At 37.5% G+C, this 17,987-nt stretch overlaps 1 protein-coding gene and 1 non-coding gene across 2 annotated transcripts; one reads left to right on the forward strand and one right to left on the reverse strand.

The window, feature by feature from the left end:
* The first annotated feature begins 2,673 nt into the window (after positions 1 to 2,673).
* On the forward strand, positions 2,674 to 11,244 carry MTERF1 (mitochondrial transcription termination factor 1). The gene is made up of 3 exons (XM_046021430.1): positions 2,674 to 2,732; positions 3,269 to 3,330; positions 8,556 to 11,244. The coding sequence occupies exons 2-3, from the start codon at positions 3,299 to 3,301 to the stop codon at positions 9,721 to 9,723; spliced, it is 1,200 nt and encodes a 399-aa protein (XP_045877386.1). The 5' UTR covers positions 2,674 to 2,732; positions 3,269 to 3,298; the 3' UTR covers positions 9,724 to 11,244.
* LOC123952364 lies at positions 5,061 to 5,162 on the reverse strand. Its single transcript, XR_006820618.1, has one exon. It is a non-coding gene; the product is annotated as a U6 spliceosomal RNA (small nuclear RNA).
* Positions 11,245 to 17,987: the final 6,743 nt, after the last annotated feature.

Genomic DNA, 17,987 nt, shown 5'->3' on the forward strand with positions numbered 1-17,987 from the left:
TTGGTCTCCTCAACCCTGACTGTGAAATCTAGCTTTCCTGGACAGCTGAAACTTTATGCATCTTGAGTGGCATATCTTGCAGGAATGTGGAAGCAGGATGATTACTCAAGGAGGGACTGAACTACAAAGACAGGTGAAGTCTGAACCAAACTAGTCTGTACCCAGGTGGACCCCTGGCCCTGGCTTTTCACCAACTATACCCTTCATTATAATACTAAAAACCATGCACATGAGTAGAGATTTAACATGCTAAATGGACTTGCAACATGTGAAGGAGCAAAAATTTTAAGTGTGTAGGCGCCAAGAAATCCCCAACTCTGTATGTCTCAACGTCACTCCTTTCTCTTCTTAGTCCCCTTAAAAACTTTCCCTGGCCTATGTCAGGGGATTGAGTCTGAAGTACTCTTTCCTTTGTGCTATCTCCTTTTGCTCCAGAATAAGCCCCAATAAAAGCCTTGCCTGGAACTCCCTTTTGGTCTCTAGTCAATTCCTATTGTTTAGAGAGCCCAAAGACCAAGTGGGTGACACTAGGAAAAACTTCCCTCCACCATGTTGCAACTACATATTCCTTTTCTTCTTTGTTTCATCATCATTGCTTACGCCCTGCCTCTGGTCTTCTACCAGACACAGCCCTCCAATGTTTCCAATCATACTTCTTAATTACATCAGCCTAGTAGAGCATAGATCAGCTATGGTCTTGGGGATGTAAGATGTCTATGCAGAGCAGCAGAGTGAGACCTATCATGGGAAATAAGGTCAAGGAGGGCAGGGGCTGTGGCTTTTTTCCCACTATACCCCCGATCCTAAAAAAACAAGGTCTGGAATGTACAGGTGTTTCATAAATATTCACTGAAACAATGGATGAAATATAGGCAAGGTATATATAGGTTATATTTTAATACACTAATGACAATGAGGTAGTAGTCACTGCCTTACTGGTGGTAATGACATTATATAAATCATTAAATATTAAACCTCTTTGCACAAAGAGGAGAAGGAAAAAATTGCTAATTCATCATGTTAACCTAACCATCATTATACCTTGTTGCTACTCTTCTCGGTGTTTTATGATAGGCATTTAAAATTTATTTGTAATCAGAAAATTTGGATAGGAAATATGGCACTTATTTTCACAAGAACCAATCTCTTTTACCTACACTTATCACTAAAAACAAACTTAAGTGATGTCACCGAAGAAAGTTTGAACTAACCTTTGATAATCTATATGAGTGCATGTGGCATAAATCATAGAAGACTTACTGATAAGGAGATATAGCAAATGTATTGTCTTGCTGACTTCTATTGTAAGGGTTTCAATGTCTCATTCATAATGAGGGATTCACAATCTCAAAGGTCTTCTAGAGTGTGAAGTTCAATGATTCCTAAAATAGATTTTATTGTTTTATGTTGATTATAATGTAGCTTATAAATATAATATTTATATATTTATGCATGTAAGTTTATATATTTATATATAACAGTAAATACAAACTCAGATATAGGAGCTCCTTCCATGCAGAAATAGATTTCAGAAATTCACGTAAAGACCATTTCTAACATTTCAGGACTACTTTTTACCTGGAGGGACAGCAGTGAGTAATTTCACTTAACAGAAAGACTGATTATTGGAAATTTAAAGGTAACTCTTTACCCTTATAAGCCAATAAAACAGAACATTAATTCAAAACAAAGTGACAATATACCAGCTAGCTCATAGTCTAAGGGACAGAGCTAAGAGAAAACATTAATCAGTGCAGAAATGAGATAAAGAAAAATTTGTCATATGCTCCTACATGGAGTAGGGTAAAGCAGGAAATTCTTCCTTGCAGCAGAATTCAGGATCAACTCTTCTCCACTTTTTATTCTTCTAAAGGCCAAATCACTTCCTCTGGAAGATAACCTGGCAGCTTGATGGTTATTTCATTAATTTATGTATGATCTTTCTTTTGGAGGTAACGGAATTGCTTTCAAGTTTCATCTCCATTGCTACCACCCCCAGTCAAGTGAGAATGACAGGACCAGGAAAGTTTAAATAAACGACGCCTTCAAGGGTGACAAAAATGCTTCTGCTGTGGAGATTGAGTTTCTGTTGAAACTTTAAATAGCCTAGGCTCGTCACAACTTCAGAAACATAAGTAATTCATGCTGCAAGTAGTTAAACCGAAGTTTATCAGAACTGCTTCCTAGCCTGAATGCTGAAAGCTGAAATCGGACTAGCAGCCACACTCCAGGATTTCCATGGTAGCTCAAGTAAGAGAATTTGGGACTCTTTACAAGAGTCCCAGATTGCACGCGTCTTCCGACACCAAACGCCGAGGAGTTTACCGGCATGTTAACCATATTAATAAGCATTATTACCCTATCAGGCTACAAAATTCATGTATATAATAGCAACTTTCCTACCGCACGTTGCCACCGGGCAAGGGACCTCCGCAGCCACCCTCCGCCCCAGGTCCGTGCGACGAAGCCCAGAGACCTGCCTTGCTTGCTCCAAAACCAGCCCCAGTCGGCGGGTTCCCAGCGTTCACCATGGTCTCTTGCTGCCCCCTGCTGGGCTCTTCGGGTCGGGCTTGCAGAGGACTGTCGGGCGGCCGCCGGGGGGCGCAAGGAAAGCTACGTCACCTCTACGCGACCGGAAGTTAGTCTTGTTCATTTCCGCCTCTCGGTCCCGCCCCGGGCCGTAGAGGCGGAGGTAAAGGTATCCCTGGACTATTAATACAGTGCGGGTTGAGGTCTGTGGCTTGTTGGGCTTGTGCTTTTTCTTTTTAGAAGTGGGTCTGGGTGATTTTGTTGTTTGGTGGAGTTTTCTTCCCGCGCAACGCCTTGGCGAGTTGGTTTTGGGGAGGAAGAAGGATGGGGAGAACCCAAGTAATGGAACCCGTGGAATATCTGTATTAGCTTCAGTGAGCTAATATAAACTTGTCACAGAGCTCGGCCTTTTCCCCGATTTTCTAATTTTGGGAATAATCCGTGCCTTTTAAATTGTGGGGTTCAAGTAAGACAAAATATGGGAAGCACTTAGCTCTGGTTTTACAAATCAAATGCGTGATTACGCTGCCTTTTCCCATTAATACTTAGGGGCGTGTTCTTGCTGTCTTCCTTTCAGTATCTCTGAGAGATGCTTAGCACATGAGACGTGACGCTTCTCACAAAAACGTTATGCAGTGTTAGCTTGGATCGATTTCTTTATTCTGTATCACGAAGTGCTGACGATATTGTGTCCTCCCCCAACATTTTTTTTTTTTTTTTTTTTTTTTGCCATTTTTAGGGACGACTCTTTTCCAGCTCTTCAGGAGAAATGCAACATCCTCTCTCTTCAAGACAAATTAGGTGAGAAATGGATTGCTGTAAGATCTCCAAGCTTCCCTTGTTTTATCAAAAGAAGGCCAATTGGAATGTAGTCCCCTGGGGCAGTGATTAGCCATCTCCATTAAAGTTTCTTTATCAAGCGAATTGTGCCGAAGAGAACAAGGAAATCCTCTTTTATTCCTTAGGCCTTAAAAGTTTTGAGTAAGAGGTTTTCAGTGTATTTGATAATTTTGTACTTTAGTCCTTGGAATAATGGCTTTAGTTAATTAAAGAGCGAATTGAGAGACAAATAAATTTTGGAATATTAATTATTTTTGAAATTTGTAGTTTGAGACAGTTGATAACTTTTTGCATTAGGCTGCTTATGTATTTATTACCGTGCTAAATGTTACAGGACTGTTTTGAATGTGGGTCAGGTGCTAAAAGTAAAACTATTTTTCAGGTTTAACTTTTTTTTTATTGAAAACTGAAAAACTGAGAAAGGTAACATATTTCCCAGTACTTTCTGCACCCCTAAGCCAGTTTAATTTGTTCTTAATTTATCTGGTTGCAAAATAACATATTTATTAAATAGTGTCACAGTATTTCAGGAACAGTATGTGGCCCCATTAATCTCTCAGAGATAACTCTTAACTACCTTTTTACCCTCTTTGTATACATTAATGCCCTCTCTTTATGTAAGTGATAACTATTTTATCTGTACGGTTATGTGATTTGCCACTTAGAATATCTTGGTTATCTTTCCATTGGGTTAGTTAAGACTCTTTATAAAGAAATCAGGTTGTATAGTATTATGTTACATAGATATATCACAATTTATGAATCATTCTGTTGGTGGGTTTCTTCTTTTCTGCCAAAGCAAATATTTAGGATAGTCATCCTTTTTAATAACAAATGTGTATTGTCCTTTTATTTCTTTGGATAATCTTAAAGAAGTGAAAAAGAAAAGGATATGGTGGATGGTGCCAAATCCCCAGCTGGGGTATTTGAGAATTTTCTGCATTTCCTCACATGCTCACAAACAGCAAGCGAGAAAGTGCACAAGGTGGGAGCAGAGGCAGAGGGAGAGTGAGAAGCAGACTTCCCACTGAGCAGGAGCCCAGTGCAGGGCTTGATCAGAAGCAGACTCCCCACTGAGCACAGAACCTAATGGCAGGGCTTGATCCCAGGAACATGGGATCATGACCTGAGCCAAAGGCAGGTGCTTAACCGACTGAGCCACCCTGGCACCGGTACGTTTTAGATTCTTTAGTAATAAGTTATAAAACAAATGATTCACTTCAGCAGTATTTGTTAAGTTAAATATTCTCGTGGGAAGGTCTCATTTGAATGAGACCTTTAACTATGGATAGATATGGGAAGATGGGCCTTTTTGAAAGAAAAGCTTCCCCAAAGGCAAGGAGACAAAAATGGGCAAGAATGTTTAGAATTTGAGGTCTGAGAGACAATAATGCCTGGTTGTGAGGTTGTAGAATAGAACAGATAGCTAGGAAGGTAGTTGGGATGGTGTGGTGAGAGTTTTGAAGGTGTTTGTGAAGATTTTGCTTTCTAGGGAGAGCTACAAAGGCCTTTAATCAGGGAGTAAGGGATGTAATCACTTCCTAGTTTCAAAGGTATACTGTGGTGGCAGTTTTGCATGACTGATGTTAGAGAAGCAGCAGGTTAGGTGGCTGTTACAGCCTGGGTGAGGGAGAACAGCAAAGATGAGAGATGCTATTGAAGATGCTGAAGAAGCTGAATTTACAGGATTCAATGACTGGGGTTGAGTTTTTGCGTGTCATCCTTGCGCAGGGGCCATGCTAATCTTCTCTGTATCGTTCCAATTTTAGTATATGTGCTGCCGAAGCGAGCACTGGGGTTGAGTTTTTATCATGAGTGACTATTACGATAGTGGTAGTGAGTCACTAACAGGAGAGGGTTAGTTTGGGGGCTGGGAAAGATGTTCAGTTTGGTTTTAGACATGTTAATTCATGTGAAAGATATTTCCGCAGAGAGTGAATTATTCACAAGACACAGATTCAGGAGAAACCTTAATAGATTTTATGACTCCTTTGTTAAGAAATCTGGCATATATTTTCACTGTTAGTCTGTTATTAATACAGTTCATTTTGAACTTTCTGTGGCATGCTCAGCCTGTCAGTTATTTCAAGAGTTTTTTTGTCTAGAGTAGTTGTCTTCAGACTTTTGATTGTGTACACTCTCAGTAAACTAGGTTTTATACATGTACTTCCAATGTATGTATATTTACTAATTCTATACATGTTTTAGAGTACTATTACATTGTATATATAAAACATGTATAAAATGGAATTTTTAGGGACGCCTGGGTGGCTCAGTGGGTTAAGCCGCTGCCTTCGGCTCGGGTCATGATCCCAGGGTCCTGGGATCGAGTCCCGCATGGTCTCCTTGCTCGGCAGGGAGCCTGCTTCTCTCTCCACCTCTGCCTGCCTGTGTGCTCTCTCTCTCTCTCCTTCTCTCTGACAAATAAATAAAATAAAAAAAAATTTAAAATGGAATTTTTAAAAGGCTAAGACAGATATAAATTGGAGTTTCACAGCTTGCTTCCTGTATCTCATTGGATTATCTTTCACCCCTCTTCCCAAAGCACAGGTCTTACCTACCACTGTCAGTGTTCTGTACCATTATCCAGTAGAGGTCACCCTTGCCCATCTGGAAGAGAGAACAGATGTTGAGCTGTACAAGTAGAGCCTTCATTCTTTAGTTAGAATGAGGATCTTATTTTTAAATCTCTAAATTCATGCATTTCTGGAAGAATATGTAGTTAAAAGAGTAGTATGTGGTATTATAGAGAAATAATAGTGAACTCACAGTATAGGGCAGTCTAAAATGTGTGCTGTTTGATGTTTATTTTGTGAGGGTCTTGAATTTTTGTTTGAATGTTACTTGATTCTATAGTTTGGGAATCTTTTTCTAATTCTTTGAAGATCTATAGATTGCCTGAGATATCAGGGAGTTCCCTGCCTCTAGGCACTCTTAAGTTCTTGTTATATTGATATAACTGAGGGATGGGTGGCTGGCTCATTCAGTGCAGCATGCGACTCTTGATCTGGGGCTTGTGAGTTTGAGACCCACGTTGGGTGTAAAGATTACTTAAAAATAAAATCTTTAAAAAAAATAGTGTAATTAAGAGGGCAGACACAGAGAGGCTTTCTTTAATACCAGTCTTGAAAACAGTATCTCAAGCCCAGAGATATTAGTGGTGAATTGGAACCATCTATTTCTATTTTTAAGTTTTTTTATTTTTTAAGATTTTATTCATTTATTTGTCAGAGAGAGAGCACAAGCAGGGAGAGCGGCAGGCACAGGGAGAAGCAGGCTTGCTGCTAAGCAGGGAGCCCGATGATGTGGGGCTCGGTCCCAGACCCCGGGACCATGACCAGAGCCAAAGGCAGACACTTAACTGAGTAAGCCACCCAGATGCCCCTATTTTATGGAGAGGTGAGAGGGGAGGTGTGTCCTTTAAGTGATAAGAGCCCATTGTTAGTAATTAGAAATTAAGAGCTAAGTTTGTCACCGCTTTATAGTCAAAAAGGAAAAAGTAGGGTCGCCTGGGTGGCTCAGTGGGTTAAAGCCTCTGCCTTCGGCTCAGGTCATGATCTCAGGGTCCTGGGATCGAGCCCCACATCGGGCCCTCTGCTCAGCGGGGAGCCTGCTTCCTCCTCTTTCCCTGCCTGCCTCTCTCTCTGCCTTGCCTCTCTGCCTGCTTGTGATCTCTCTCTCTGTCAAATAAATAAATCTTTAAAAAAAAAAAAAAAGGAAAAAGTACAATTAAAAATATACATATATGTTGTTTTATGACTCAGACCACAATTAGCTTAAGAACATAAATCATCTGACAAACTGAGTAACAGATGAAAATTTTTCTGTTGCTTTCCTGATAAAGTATTTCCTATCAATGCAGATACTTGTTTTAGTAGGTACCTATGGATATTATCATATATAAATTCATACATTTTGTGCCCCATTTCTAAATGATTAGGAAAATGAGTTATTGAGGTTTTAGTCACTTGCCTGAAGTTATATGTTCTGATAACAGATGCAGAGAGCCCTGGGTTCATCTTTTATAATGTGGCAGGGTAATAGAGGATGGCAAAAGTAACTTTTCAAAGTTTATGGGCTCTCAGCATAGTTCCACTATGTAGATTATATAGTGCAGCTAAATCATTTTGAAGATAAAAATTGGTTTGGAGTAGTTGGTTACAACCCAGGGGGCAATAGGGTAAACGGAAGGACATGGAGATTGAGATTGGGAACCGTCAACCAGAGGTCTATATAAAGCTAAGAATTAAAACTAATGATACCCCTGGGGATAAAAATTAATTATATGTTTATAAAAAAAAAATTGGAGGGGGAGGCGAACCATAAGAGCCTATGGACTCTGAAAAACAACCTGAGGGTTTTGAAGGGTCAGGGGTGGGAGGTTGGGGAAACAGGTGGTGGGTAATAGGGAGGGCACGTTTTGCATGGAGCACTGGGTGTTGTGCAAAAACAATGAATACTGTTACGCTGAAAAAATAAATAAATTTTTAAAAAATGAACAAATACTGCAAAGAAATAGATAAATAACATAGAAAGTATCATGTAACAAATAAGAACATAACAAATAAACTTAGAAAAAATACAAAAAAAAAAAACTAATGATAGCATGGGTTTAAAGGGAACCATGAGTCTAGAAAAAGGTGTTTAAGGTGGAAATTAGACAGTCTGAAGTTTTGATTTTAAAGGCTATATTTAGAGTTTGAGGAACCAGGAAGAGGGAACAGGGGCAAAGTAGTCTGCTATCTGTGGGTGGAAGCAAGGCCAAAGATCGGGGAGTTGGAAGACAAGGCAGAATTGAAAGCATTGGTTAACAGGAATAAGCCGAAGGTTTGAAAACTAGGAGGATAAGGCAGAGGTAAGGAGGGGCAACTGGTTTTGGTAGCAAACAGGCAAATCCAAATACAAAGAGCAAAATAAAGGCAGGAATAGTTGTAGGACAGTGATGATGCTTATACTGCTTTTCTTCACATTAAGAATGGAAGCAGCCCCAGGCCCACAGATAATCAGAAGGCGTAAACTGGAGAGTGGGAGTGCAGTGGCTGAATTGTTACTGCAGCACCAAGAGAGCTGGAGCTATACATACTTTCTCATAGAAATGGCCATGATGCTTACATGACCTTAATATGGCTTTTTAGCTGTTTAACATATGCATTTGCATAATATATTATGTATGTTGTTTTACACAGCATTCCAAAAGTTTTGGGATACCTGACCATTATGCCACCAAGAAACTTATTGTGTATGAGAAGTAACTTTCTATTTGGTTCAAGATGTTGGATGATCCGATTTTCAGCAGAAATCCTCCTTAAATCAGTTTCATTTAGGCTTTTTAGTGTGAAGTGTGGTAATGCAGACAGCGAGTCTTTGGAGAATGAAAAATTACTGAATAACTTACTTACAATGGGAGTAGATGTTGACATGGCGAAAAAACGACAGCCTGGAGTTTTTAATAGGACGGGAACTAAAGAGCAGGAGCTGAAGATGTTCCTTCTGTCCAAAGGAGCTAGCAAAGAAGTGATTGCTAGCGTTATATCAAGATATCCACGAGCCATAACACGCACACCTGAAAGTCTTTCAGAACGGTGGGATCTGTGGAGAAAAATTATGACATCAGACCTTGAAATTATAAATATTTTGGAACGTTCTCCTGAATCTTTTTTTCGGTCTAGTAATAACCTAAACTTAGAGAATAATATAAAGTTCTTCTATTCAGTTGGATTGACCCATAAATGCCTTTCTCGATTATTGACCAATGCCCCACGTACCTTCTCCAACAGTCTAGATCTGAATAAACAGATGATTGAATTTTTGCAAGAAGTCTCTTTGTCTTTGGGTTACAATAAGCCCAAAGATTTTGTTAGGAAGATAATTTTAAAAAACCCTTTCATCTTAATTCAGAGTACCAAACGGGTAAAAACTAACATTGAGTTTTTACAGTCAACTTTCAGCTTGAACAATGAGAAGCTGCTTGTTCTGCTCTGTGGTCCAGGAGCTAAAATTCTAGACCTTTCCAATGACTATGTCAACAGAAACTACACAAATATCAAAGAGAAGCTGTTTTTTCTTGGGTGTACTGAAGAAGAGATACACAAGTTTATCTTACGCTATCCAGATGTGATCTTCTTGGGAGAGAAAAAATTCAATGATAAATTAGACTGTCTCATAGAAGAAAAACTCAGCATATCACAAATAATTGAAAATCCTCGGATTTTGGATTCAAGCATAAATACTTTAAAAAGTCGAATCAAAGAATTGGTAAATGCTGGCTATAACTTAAGTACATCAAACATTGCTCTATTATCTTGGAGTCAAAAAAGATATAAAGCTAAATTGAAAAAGTTAAACATTGAATAGAACATTGTTTTGGAAAATTTAAAAGTGTCAGTCTTAACAATGTAGTGATACTTCATTGAATTTGGGCCTTTCAAAAAGGAGAGCTTTGGTTTCTTAACCATAGATACATACATAATGATTCTTTGGATATTTTATTTTAAAGGTTCGTAAAAACTCATGGTCATTATGCTCTAGTATAGTCTTCCCAGCTACCTTTTTCTAGTTCGAATTAATACAACATCTGGTTATATGCTATAGGCCTTTGGCTGTCATATGAATGGTAGTTCCTGAGTGCCAGGGTGGAACAATATGTAGAAAGATAGAAAGTACAAAATAAGTTTTTTTGGTTTCTCTTCAGGTTAAAAAATCAACAGATTCATTTGGATAGTTCTTTTTCCTCTCAGGGTTTTGAATTGCACCTGATTTTTCCTGTTATTGCCACATATCTAATTGTGGTTTATCTTCAAAACAGAATGCCAGTAAAAATTTGACAAACCAAAAAGGAGGGCTTTTCATCTCAAGTTCATTAGTATGTTCCCCTTTCCCTCCAAGGTAGGGTTAATTTACTGTGGGAATATCTTGATTTCTTTAAAGACAACAGCAACTATGATGGGCAGAAAAATGGCCACCCGAAGATGTCAGTGTCCGAACTCCCAGAATCTGAATCTGTTCTGTTACACTGGAAAAGAATTTTGCAGATGCAATTAAGTTAAGGACCTTAAGATAGGGAGATGAGGGGCGCCTGGGTGGCTCAGCGGTTTGGGCCTCTGCCTTCAGCTCAGGTCATGATCTCGGGGTCCTGGGATCGAGCCCCGCATCGGGCTCTCTGCTCAGTGGGGAGCCTGTTTCTCCCTCTCTCTCTCTGCCTACTTGTGACGTCTCTCTCTGTCAAATAAATAAATAAAATATATAAAAAAAAAAAAAGATAGGGAGATGATTCCAAATTATCTGTGTGGGGCCAGTGTTACCATATGGGTTCTTAAAATGGAAGAGGGATATGACATAAGGACTTGATCCTATTTACTGGCTTTGAAGAAGGAAGGGACCATGAGCCAAGGAATGCAGGTGGCCTCTGAGAAAACGGAAAAGGCAAGGAAACATTCTCCCCCTGGTGCTGCCAGAAAGGAACACAGCCATGCCGGGACTTTGCATTTAGCCCACTGAGACTTGTTGTCAAACTTCTGACCCACAGAACCCTGAGATAATAAATTTGTGTTGTTTTAAGCCATTGAATATGTGACAATTTGTTATAGCAGCAAATAGATGAATATAGGGGGAGGAGTCACAATCATGTGGTTCTTTTAGTATATGTGTTTCTTCCTCTTGTAATTACCTGTTTTATCCACATATCTTTCTGGAATGACTAGCAAGTTGTTGTTTTTAAAGACCTCTAAATGTCTGTATAAAAAAATGTAAGTAATAAAATCTAAATAAAGAAGTATTTTTACTTAATGTAGCTTAAAGAAATGGTTGTAGTTTCTCTATTTTTATATTTGATGTGCATTTTATCTAATGTAAATAAAGAACAAGGAATTTTAGATGCACCGATTTAAAAAATGACAAATCAGGTGATGTCTGTATTTTGAAGACATTCACAACCTTGCTCTGATATAAATTGAAAGACAAGTGACAAATTATTTGACCTTAATTACTTCCAGGTATTTTCCAGAGACATTTGTTTTCCAAATGTAGATTTTGAATTAAATAACAATGGTGCTAAACCTTTGAAGCCTCATTTTCTAAATGAGGCTTCAAAAAAACTTTTTCCTGCCACCTACAGAAACAAAATGCCTGTTATTTGAAGTCCATTTGATGTCATTGATACTTAAAATTATTGTCAGTACACTGTTTGATGGCAAGCGTGGCAGGGTTAAGAAAACATGGGCTTTAGAGAGATACTTCTTTAGAGTGATATATCTGGGCATCATTCCTGATTAGCTCTGTATGTGTAAATATTTCAATTTCACTGAACTTCTTTTCTCATCTTTAACATTAAAAATTGACCTTGAAGAGTTGGTAAAAATCAGATGACATAGGGTCTCTAAGTGTTTTTGTAGGTAGTAACTGTTCAGTGACAGTATTTATAATACATACCAGTATTTCATTACTTTTTATTCCCAAATAATAATCCATTGTATGGGTACAGTGGTATTAATGGGAGTAAATATTGTTATTGTTAACCAAGTATTAATTCCCCTCATATTCTGAATTTTATGAGAGCCATTTTCTGAGTCATTTCTTTGGAATCTAAAAAATGTATAAGGAATTTGAAGGAGGTGGATAGCAGAGGAGATAAAAGATTATTTGGCTCAATACTAGACAGTCACGTGCAAAAGAGAATGAAACTGGACCACTTTCTTACACCATAAACAAGAATAAACTCAAAATAGATTAAAGACCTAAATGTGAGATCTGAAACCATTAACTACTGGAAGAAAACATAAGCAGTAATCTCTTGGCATCAGCCTTAGCAACATATTCATGGATATATCTCTTCAGGCATGGAAAACAAAAGCAAAAATACACTATTGGGACTACACCCAAATAAAAAGCTTTTGCACAGCAAAGGAAACCAACAAAACAAAAAGAGAAACTAGTGAATGGGGGAGAGATTTGCAAGTGATAGATCTGATAAGGGGTTAATATTCAAAACATATAAAGATCTTAATACAACTCAACACCCCAAAATTAAACAATCCCATTAAAAACGGGCAGACCACCTGAATAGACATTTTTCCAAAGAAGACCTACAGATTGCCAACAGATACATACAAAGATGCTCAACATCACTAATCATTAGAGAAATGGAAATTAAGACCACAATGAGATACCACCTCACACCAGTCAGAATGGCTGGTATCAAAAAGGCAAGTGTTGGTGAGGATGTGGAGAAAAGGTAATCTTTGTGCATTGTTGGTGGGAATATGAATTGATGTAACCGCTGTGGAAAACAGTGTGGAGTTTCCTCAGAAAATTAGAGATACGATATGATCTTGTAATTCCACTACTGGGTATTTACCCAAAGAAGATGAAAGCACTAATTTGAAAAGATATATGCACCCTTATGTTTACTGCAGCATTATTTAATATAGCCAAGATACAGAAGCAACCCAAGTGTCCATTGATAAATAGATAAAAATGAGATCTTGGGGGCACCTGGGTGGCTCAGTGGGTTAAGCCTCTGCCTTCGGCTTGGGTCATGGTCCCAGGGTCCTGGGATCGAGCCCCACATCGGGCTCTCTGCTCAGCGGGAAGCCTGCTTCCTCCTCTCTCTCTCTCTGCCTGCCTCTCCAACTACTTGAGATCTCTGTCTGTCAAATAAATAAAAAATTTTTTAAAAATGAGATCTTGTCATTTATGATAACATGGGACCTAGAGGATATTATACTAAGTGAAATAAGTCAAAGAGAAATATATGGTTTCACTTGTATATGGAATCTTAACCAAATAAAACCAAATGACTTAAATACAGAGAACAAACTGGTGGTTTTAAGAGGGGAGTTGAGTGGGGTGGGGACATGAGCAAAATACATAAAAGAGATTAAGAAGCATAAACATAAAATAGATAAGTCACAGAGATGAAAAATATACCATAGGGAATATAGTCAGTAATAATTTCTAACATTGTTTGATGACCACACTTACCATGGTGAACACTGAGTAATGTATAGATCTGTTGAATCCTTGTACATCAAATATAACATTGTATGTTATTTACACTTCAATTTAAAAAACAGTATTGATGGAGAGGAAAAAGGGGTTATTTGTCATGAGGATTATACCTGAATATGCTGATATACCTCTCTATTATACTCCTCCTCTCTATCTATATATAAGCATATAGAGGATATATTTCTAGGATCAGCATATATGAAATTAAACAGTATCTGTTGAGTTGGGGTGGATGGGGGGAGTAAGTATAATTTTGAGTTTTATGCTTTACATCCAAAAATTATTGAAAATCCCTTCTCTAGTATTTGCTCTATTCTCTTCATGTTTACAGTAAATATAAAAGAACATTAAAAAAGAGGGGACCCTAGGCATTTATAGAGGGGGTATACATATCTATATGTTCTTAATTGGCCATGATTATACCTGAGATGGCAGTAGGTGATAGAGCAGCAGTTGTGGCCAATGAGAAGTTGGATGCACAGCAGTACAACACAGCACATCTTTGGAAGGTTGGGGAGGGACACCTTGTAACAACATGGATAATGCCTGTCAGGCAAGATTAACATGTCATACTTTCAAGGTTTGAGTCTGAGGGACAGTCAATTCTTTTAAAACTTTATAAAGTTATATGAATTTTAACAATTATAAAATTTTACAAAATTCTAAGTAAAATTTTAAGTAATATTTTTTCATGAGTAAAAAAATCCATGTTTATAATGAGGAAAATGGAAAATAAATGAATCACAAAAAAGAAGAACTATAACCTTATCTCCCAGAGGTAACTGATTAGCATTTTGTGACTCTTCTTGTGGTGTGTGTTTTTTTCCCAGAATATATCTGTCCATGGATGTAATATGAGTAGGTATGTGGCATATATATTCAAATTGAGACCAACCTATGTATTTTATAAGCTGCTTTTTAGAAAAACTAATAGCTCCTGAATGTATTAAGTATTTTTTAGTAATCAATTAATTACAGAGTTAATTAAATATTCACCTTTAACAAATTTTAATGTTTGCATGAAATTCTGTCATCTGGATAAACTAGAGTTTCTCTAGTCCATCTCTTACTATTAAACAGAGTGAGTAATTTTTAGTACATTACTAATTTTTTAGAAAGGCCCAAATTAGTTCAGTATTCCACAGCATTATATATAATATCAGTTTCTTTTTACCATTGGTATACTTCATAAGTTGAGATTTTGCTCTTGAAAATGTGAATGTTAAGAATGCTGCATTTTGCTGTTCTCCAAATATCAGATGTATCTGCAAAACTTTTTTTTTTTTTCCTTCTGGTAACTTCTTTATTTTTAAAAAAGGCAAACAAACCCCCCAAACTCCCAAAACAGTAACAACAAGAACCTGAATATTCTTAACTTTCTGAAGTTGTCAGCACAATCAAACCATCTTTTGAGATTATTTGATTAGTTGATCATTATTTGCTTAGTTGATCCATAACTGATGTTGTTGGTCTTTCAAAGTAAATGTGTCACAAAACTTAGTTTTTTAAATAGAAATTATTTGTGGATTCTAAATTAATGGTGTAAACACGAGAACTTTCACATAACTGCAGGAATCAGGACAATAGCAAAGATTAAAGAAAAATTAGTTTTTCATCACGAACATAGCAGGAAGGAATAAAAAATCAGTAGTATTTGTAAGAGTTCATCATTATTAAATTATTTCTCTCCTTAAACCATATGCTTCTAAGGCCTGGGTGGGTACATGGTCTGCGGCTAAAGATCCAATAGTATGGCTTTCATGCAATAAACCAGACTATTGGCTCCTTCCCTGTGCACCATAATATTTCACACATTATACCAACAGTGTGATTTAGTGGAGACGGAAGAATTCTAGCCATAGACTTTACTAATAGGCAGCTGTTACACAGTTCAGAAGAACTTGGCGCAAACAAGGTAGGATAGCAGGACTGTTTATTGGATTTTGGGAAGAGATCAAAGCAGAAGCCTGGTTGCCCAACGCTGGGGAGGGAAGAGTTGAGCTGTGACTCACGCATCATAGTCCTCAAGGGATCATCTCTGGAGGGATGAGGTCTGGGTTTGATTGGCCACCTGTTGCTTGGGAGATGGGTGCTCTAAATTAGTCAAGAGGTTTTTGGACTGAGGCTGTTCATTCATTCCTTAGTTTATTCCCTGTTGACTCAGGAACCTGAGACAGGACAGCTGCAGTAGGATCAGTTTTGGGGTGTTGAGGAAGGCACGCATGGTGAATGTTTTATCAAGCCATCTGTATCTTCTTACTTATTTTCCTGTTTCTAGTATCCCCCTAATGACAGTCTTGCATCTTCACTTTCCTCTGGTCTTTTGAAGATAGCTGATGTCTACCTTTTTGATTTCACACTTTTCTCTCTCCATTCACAAGGGTTTTAAATAAAAGGAAAAAAAAACCCCAAATTGTGTATAGAATTTCTCTTTTAGCCTTTTGACTAATTTCTGAGTGGAATTTGGTAGAGAGAAAACATTTGATAGAATCCCATTTTCTGTCTCAGTTTCACTATTAATCAGATATTTGGAATTTGTTTTTCCTTAATAACAATATTGTGTGAAGATTAATGAGCTTATGTTCGCGAACTACTTTATGTTAATTGTGAAAAATTCTAATATGATTGTATGATAGTTCTTCCATGTCCATTTTTAATATCTGTGCCACCTTCACATCATCAAGGTACCTTTAATTTATGCCTACAGTCATTACCTTCTTTTTATTTTACAATGGAAATAAATTTATTCTCTGAGAATATAGAATCATTATAAAAGCCTTCAAACAGTACACTGAAATAAAGTCCCAGCTAGCCTATTTATCATGCAGTTGAGGAAATATCCTCTTATTCTTAGTCCACAAAGAGGTTTTTTTTTTTTATCAGAGATAAATGGTAATTTTTGAAAAAAATTTTTTTAAATCATCTCTTCAATCCATTAATGAATGACATCAGTTGATTTCTTCATGTAATCCTTTGTTTTATGGAAAGAAAACCTATGTCATATTCAATTTACTGATACTTGACTTAGGAATTTTCATTAGTATTCACAAGGGGGAAGTGGTCTACAGGTTTCCTGTCCCTCTCACCTTATTAAGGAAGTTCCATGGGTAGTTTCTTTGTGTTTTAGGGGGAGGGAGATTAACATTTTGTCAGGTTTTTGGATCAGGATTGTGCCAGCCTCATAAAATTAATTTGGAAGATTATTACTATTTTTTTTTCCTATGCTTTGGAACCATTTGAAAATGGTGGGCACTTCCTATCCCCTAATGATTGGCAGAACTTGCCTGTAAAATCAGCTAGGACTGGTATCTTGTTCATGATAGATTCTTGACAACAACAGAAAGTTGCTGTGAAGGCTTATCTAAAGGTTTTTGACCATTATCTTTTTGTAAATATCAGTATAAAGTTCCTGCTTGTCCTGGTTGATGCATTTTGCTTTGAATTCTTTTTTTTTTTTTAAGATTTTATTTATTTGAGATACAGAGCAAGAGTACAAGTAGGGGGAGAGGCAGAGGGAAATGGAGAAGCAGGGTCCCCAGTGAGCAGGGAGTCCGATATGAAGGCTTGATCCTAAGGCCCTGAGATCACAACCTGAGCCAAAGCAGACAATTGACTGAGCCACCCAGGCGCCCGTTTTGGTTTGAATTCTACATTGATAGTAACATTGCCTGCTTTATGTCTATAAAAAGACTTTGTACATACGTGTTCTTAACCAAAACCTAGAAGCAACCCAATATCCATCAACAGGTGAATGGAAAAATAAATTGTGATATATTCATGCAGTGAAATACTACTCAGCAACACACAAAAAAAATGAACTCTTAATACATGCAACAACCTGAGCGGATCTCAGTTACATGGAATGAAAGAAGCCAGAGAGGCACCAGGGTGGCTGAGTTGGTTGAGTACCCAACTCTTGATCTCATCTGTGGTCTTGATCTCAGAATTATGAGTTTGAGCCCCACATTCCTGCATTAAAAAAAAAAAAAGTCAGACACAAACACACACAAATATACAATATGTATGATTACATTTATGTAAAATTGTAGAAAATGCTCACTCATCTGTAGTGACAGAAAGTAGATCCTTTGTTGTCTGGGATGGCAGTAGGGTAGAGTGGGGAAAACCATGAAGGAGGCATTACCAAGGGGCAAAGACTTTTGGGGGTAATGTATATATCCATTATTTTCATTATAGTGATGGTTTTGTGAGTGTTTACATATGTGAAAATGTATCGAACTGTATATTTTAAGTGTGTGCAGTTTAGTATACTTCAATTATTCTTCAGTAATGTTGAATGATTTATCCATTCAACATTGACTTGAAGTGCAATCCTTATCTGATATTAAATCCGGTGTATGTATGTGTGCTTATTTAGATACTCTTCAATTCTATTGAACAAATGTATTTGACTTTATCTTTCTATACTGATATCAAGAATCAGGGGTGCCTGGCTACCTCAGTCAGTAGAGCTTGTGACTCTTGATCTTGTGGTTGTGAGTTTGAGCCCCATGTTGAGCATAAAGATTACTTAAAAACAAACAAAAATTCTCCCAAAATAAACAAAAGAATTAAACAGCATCTCTTTTTAGTAAAGGCACTGACAGACCTGG

The sequence above is a fragment of the Meles meles genome, chromosome 10 (assembly GCF_922984935.1).
Source record: "Meles meles chromosome 10, mMelMel3.1 paternal haplotype, whole genome shotgun sequence".
Classification (NCBI taxonomy): domain Eukaryota; kingdom Metazoa; phylum Chordata; class Mammalia; order Carnivora; family Mustelidae; genus Meles; species Meles meles.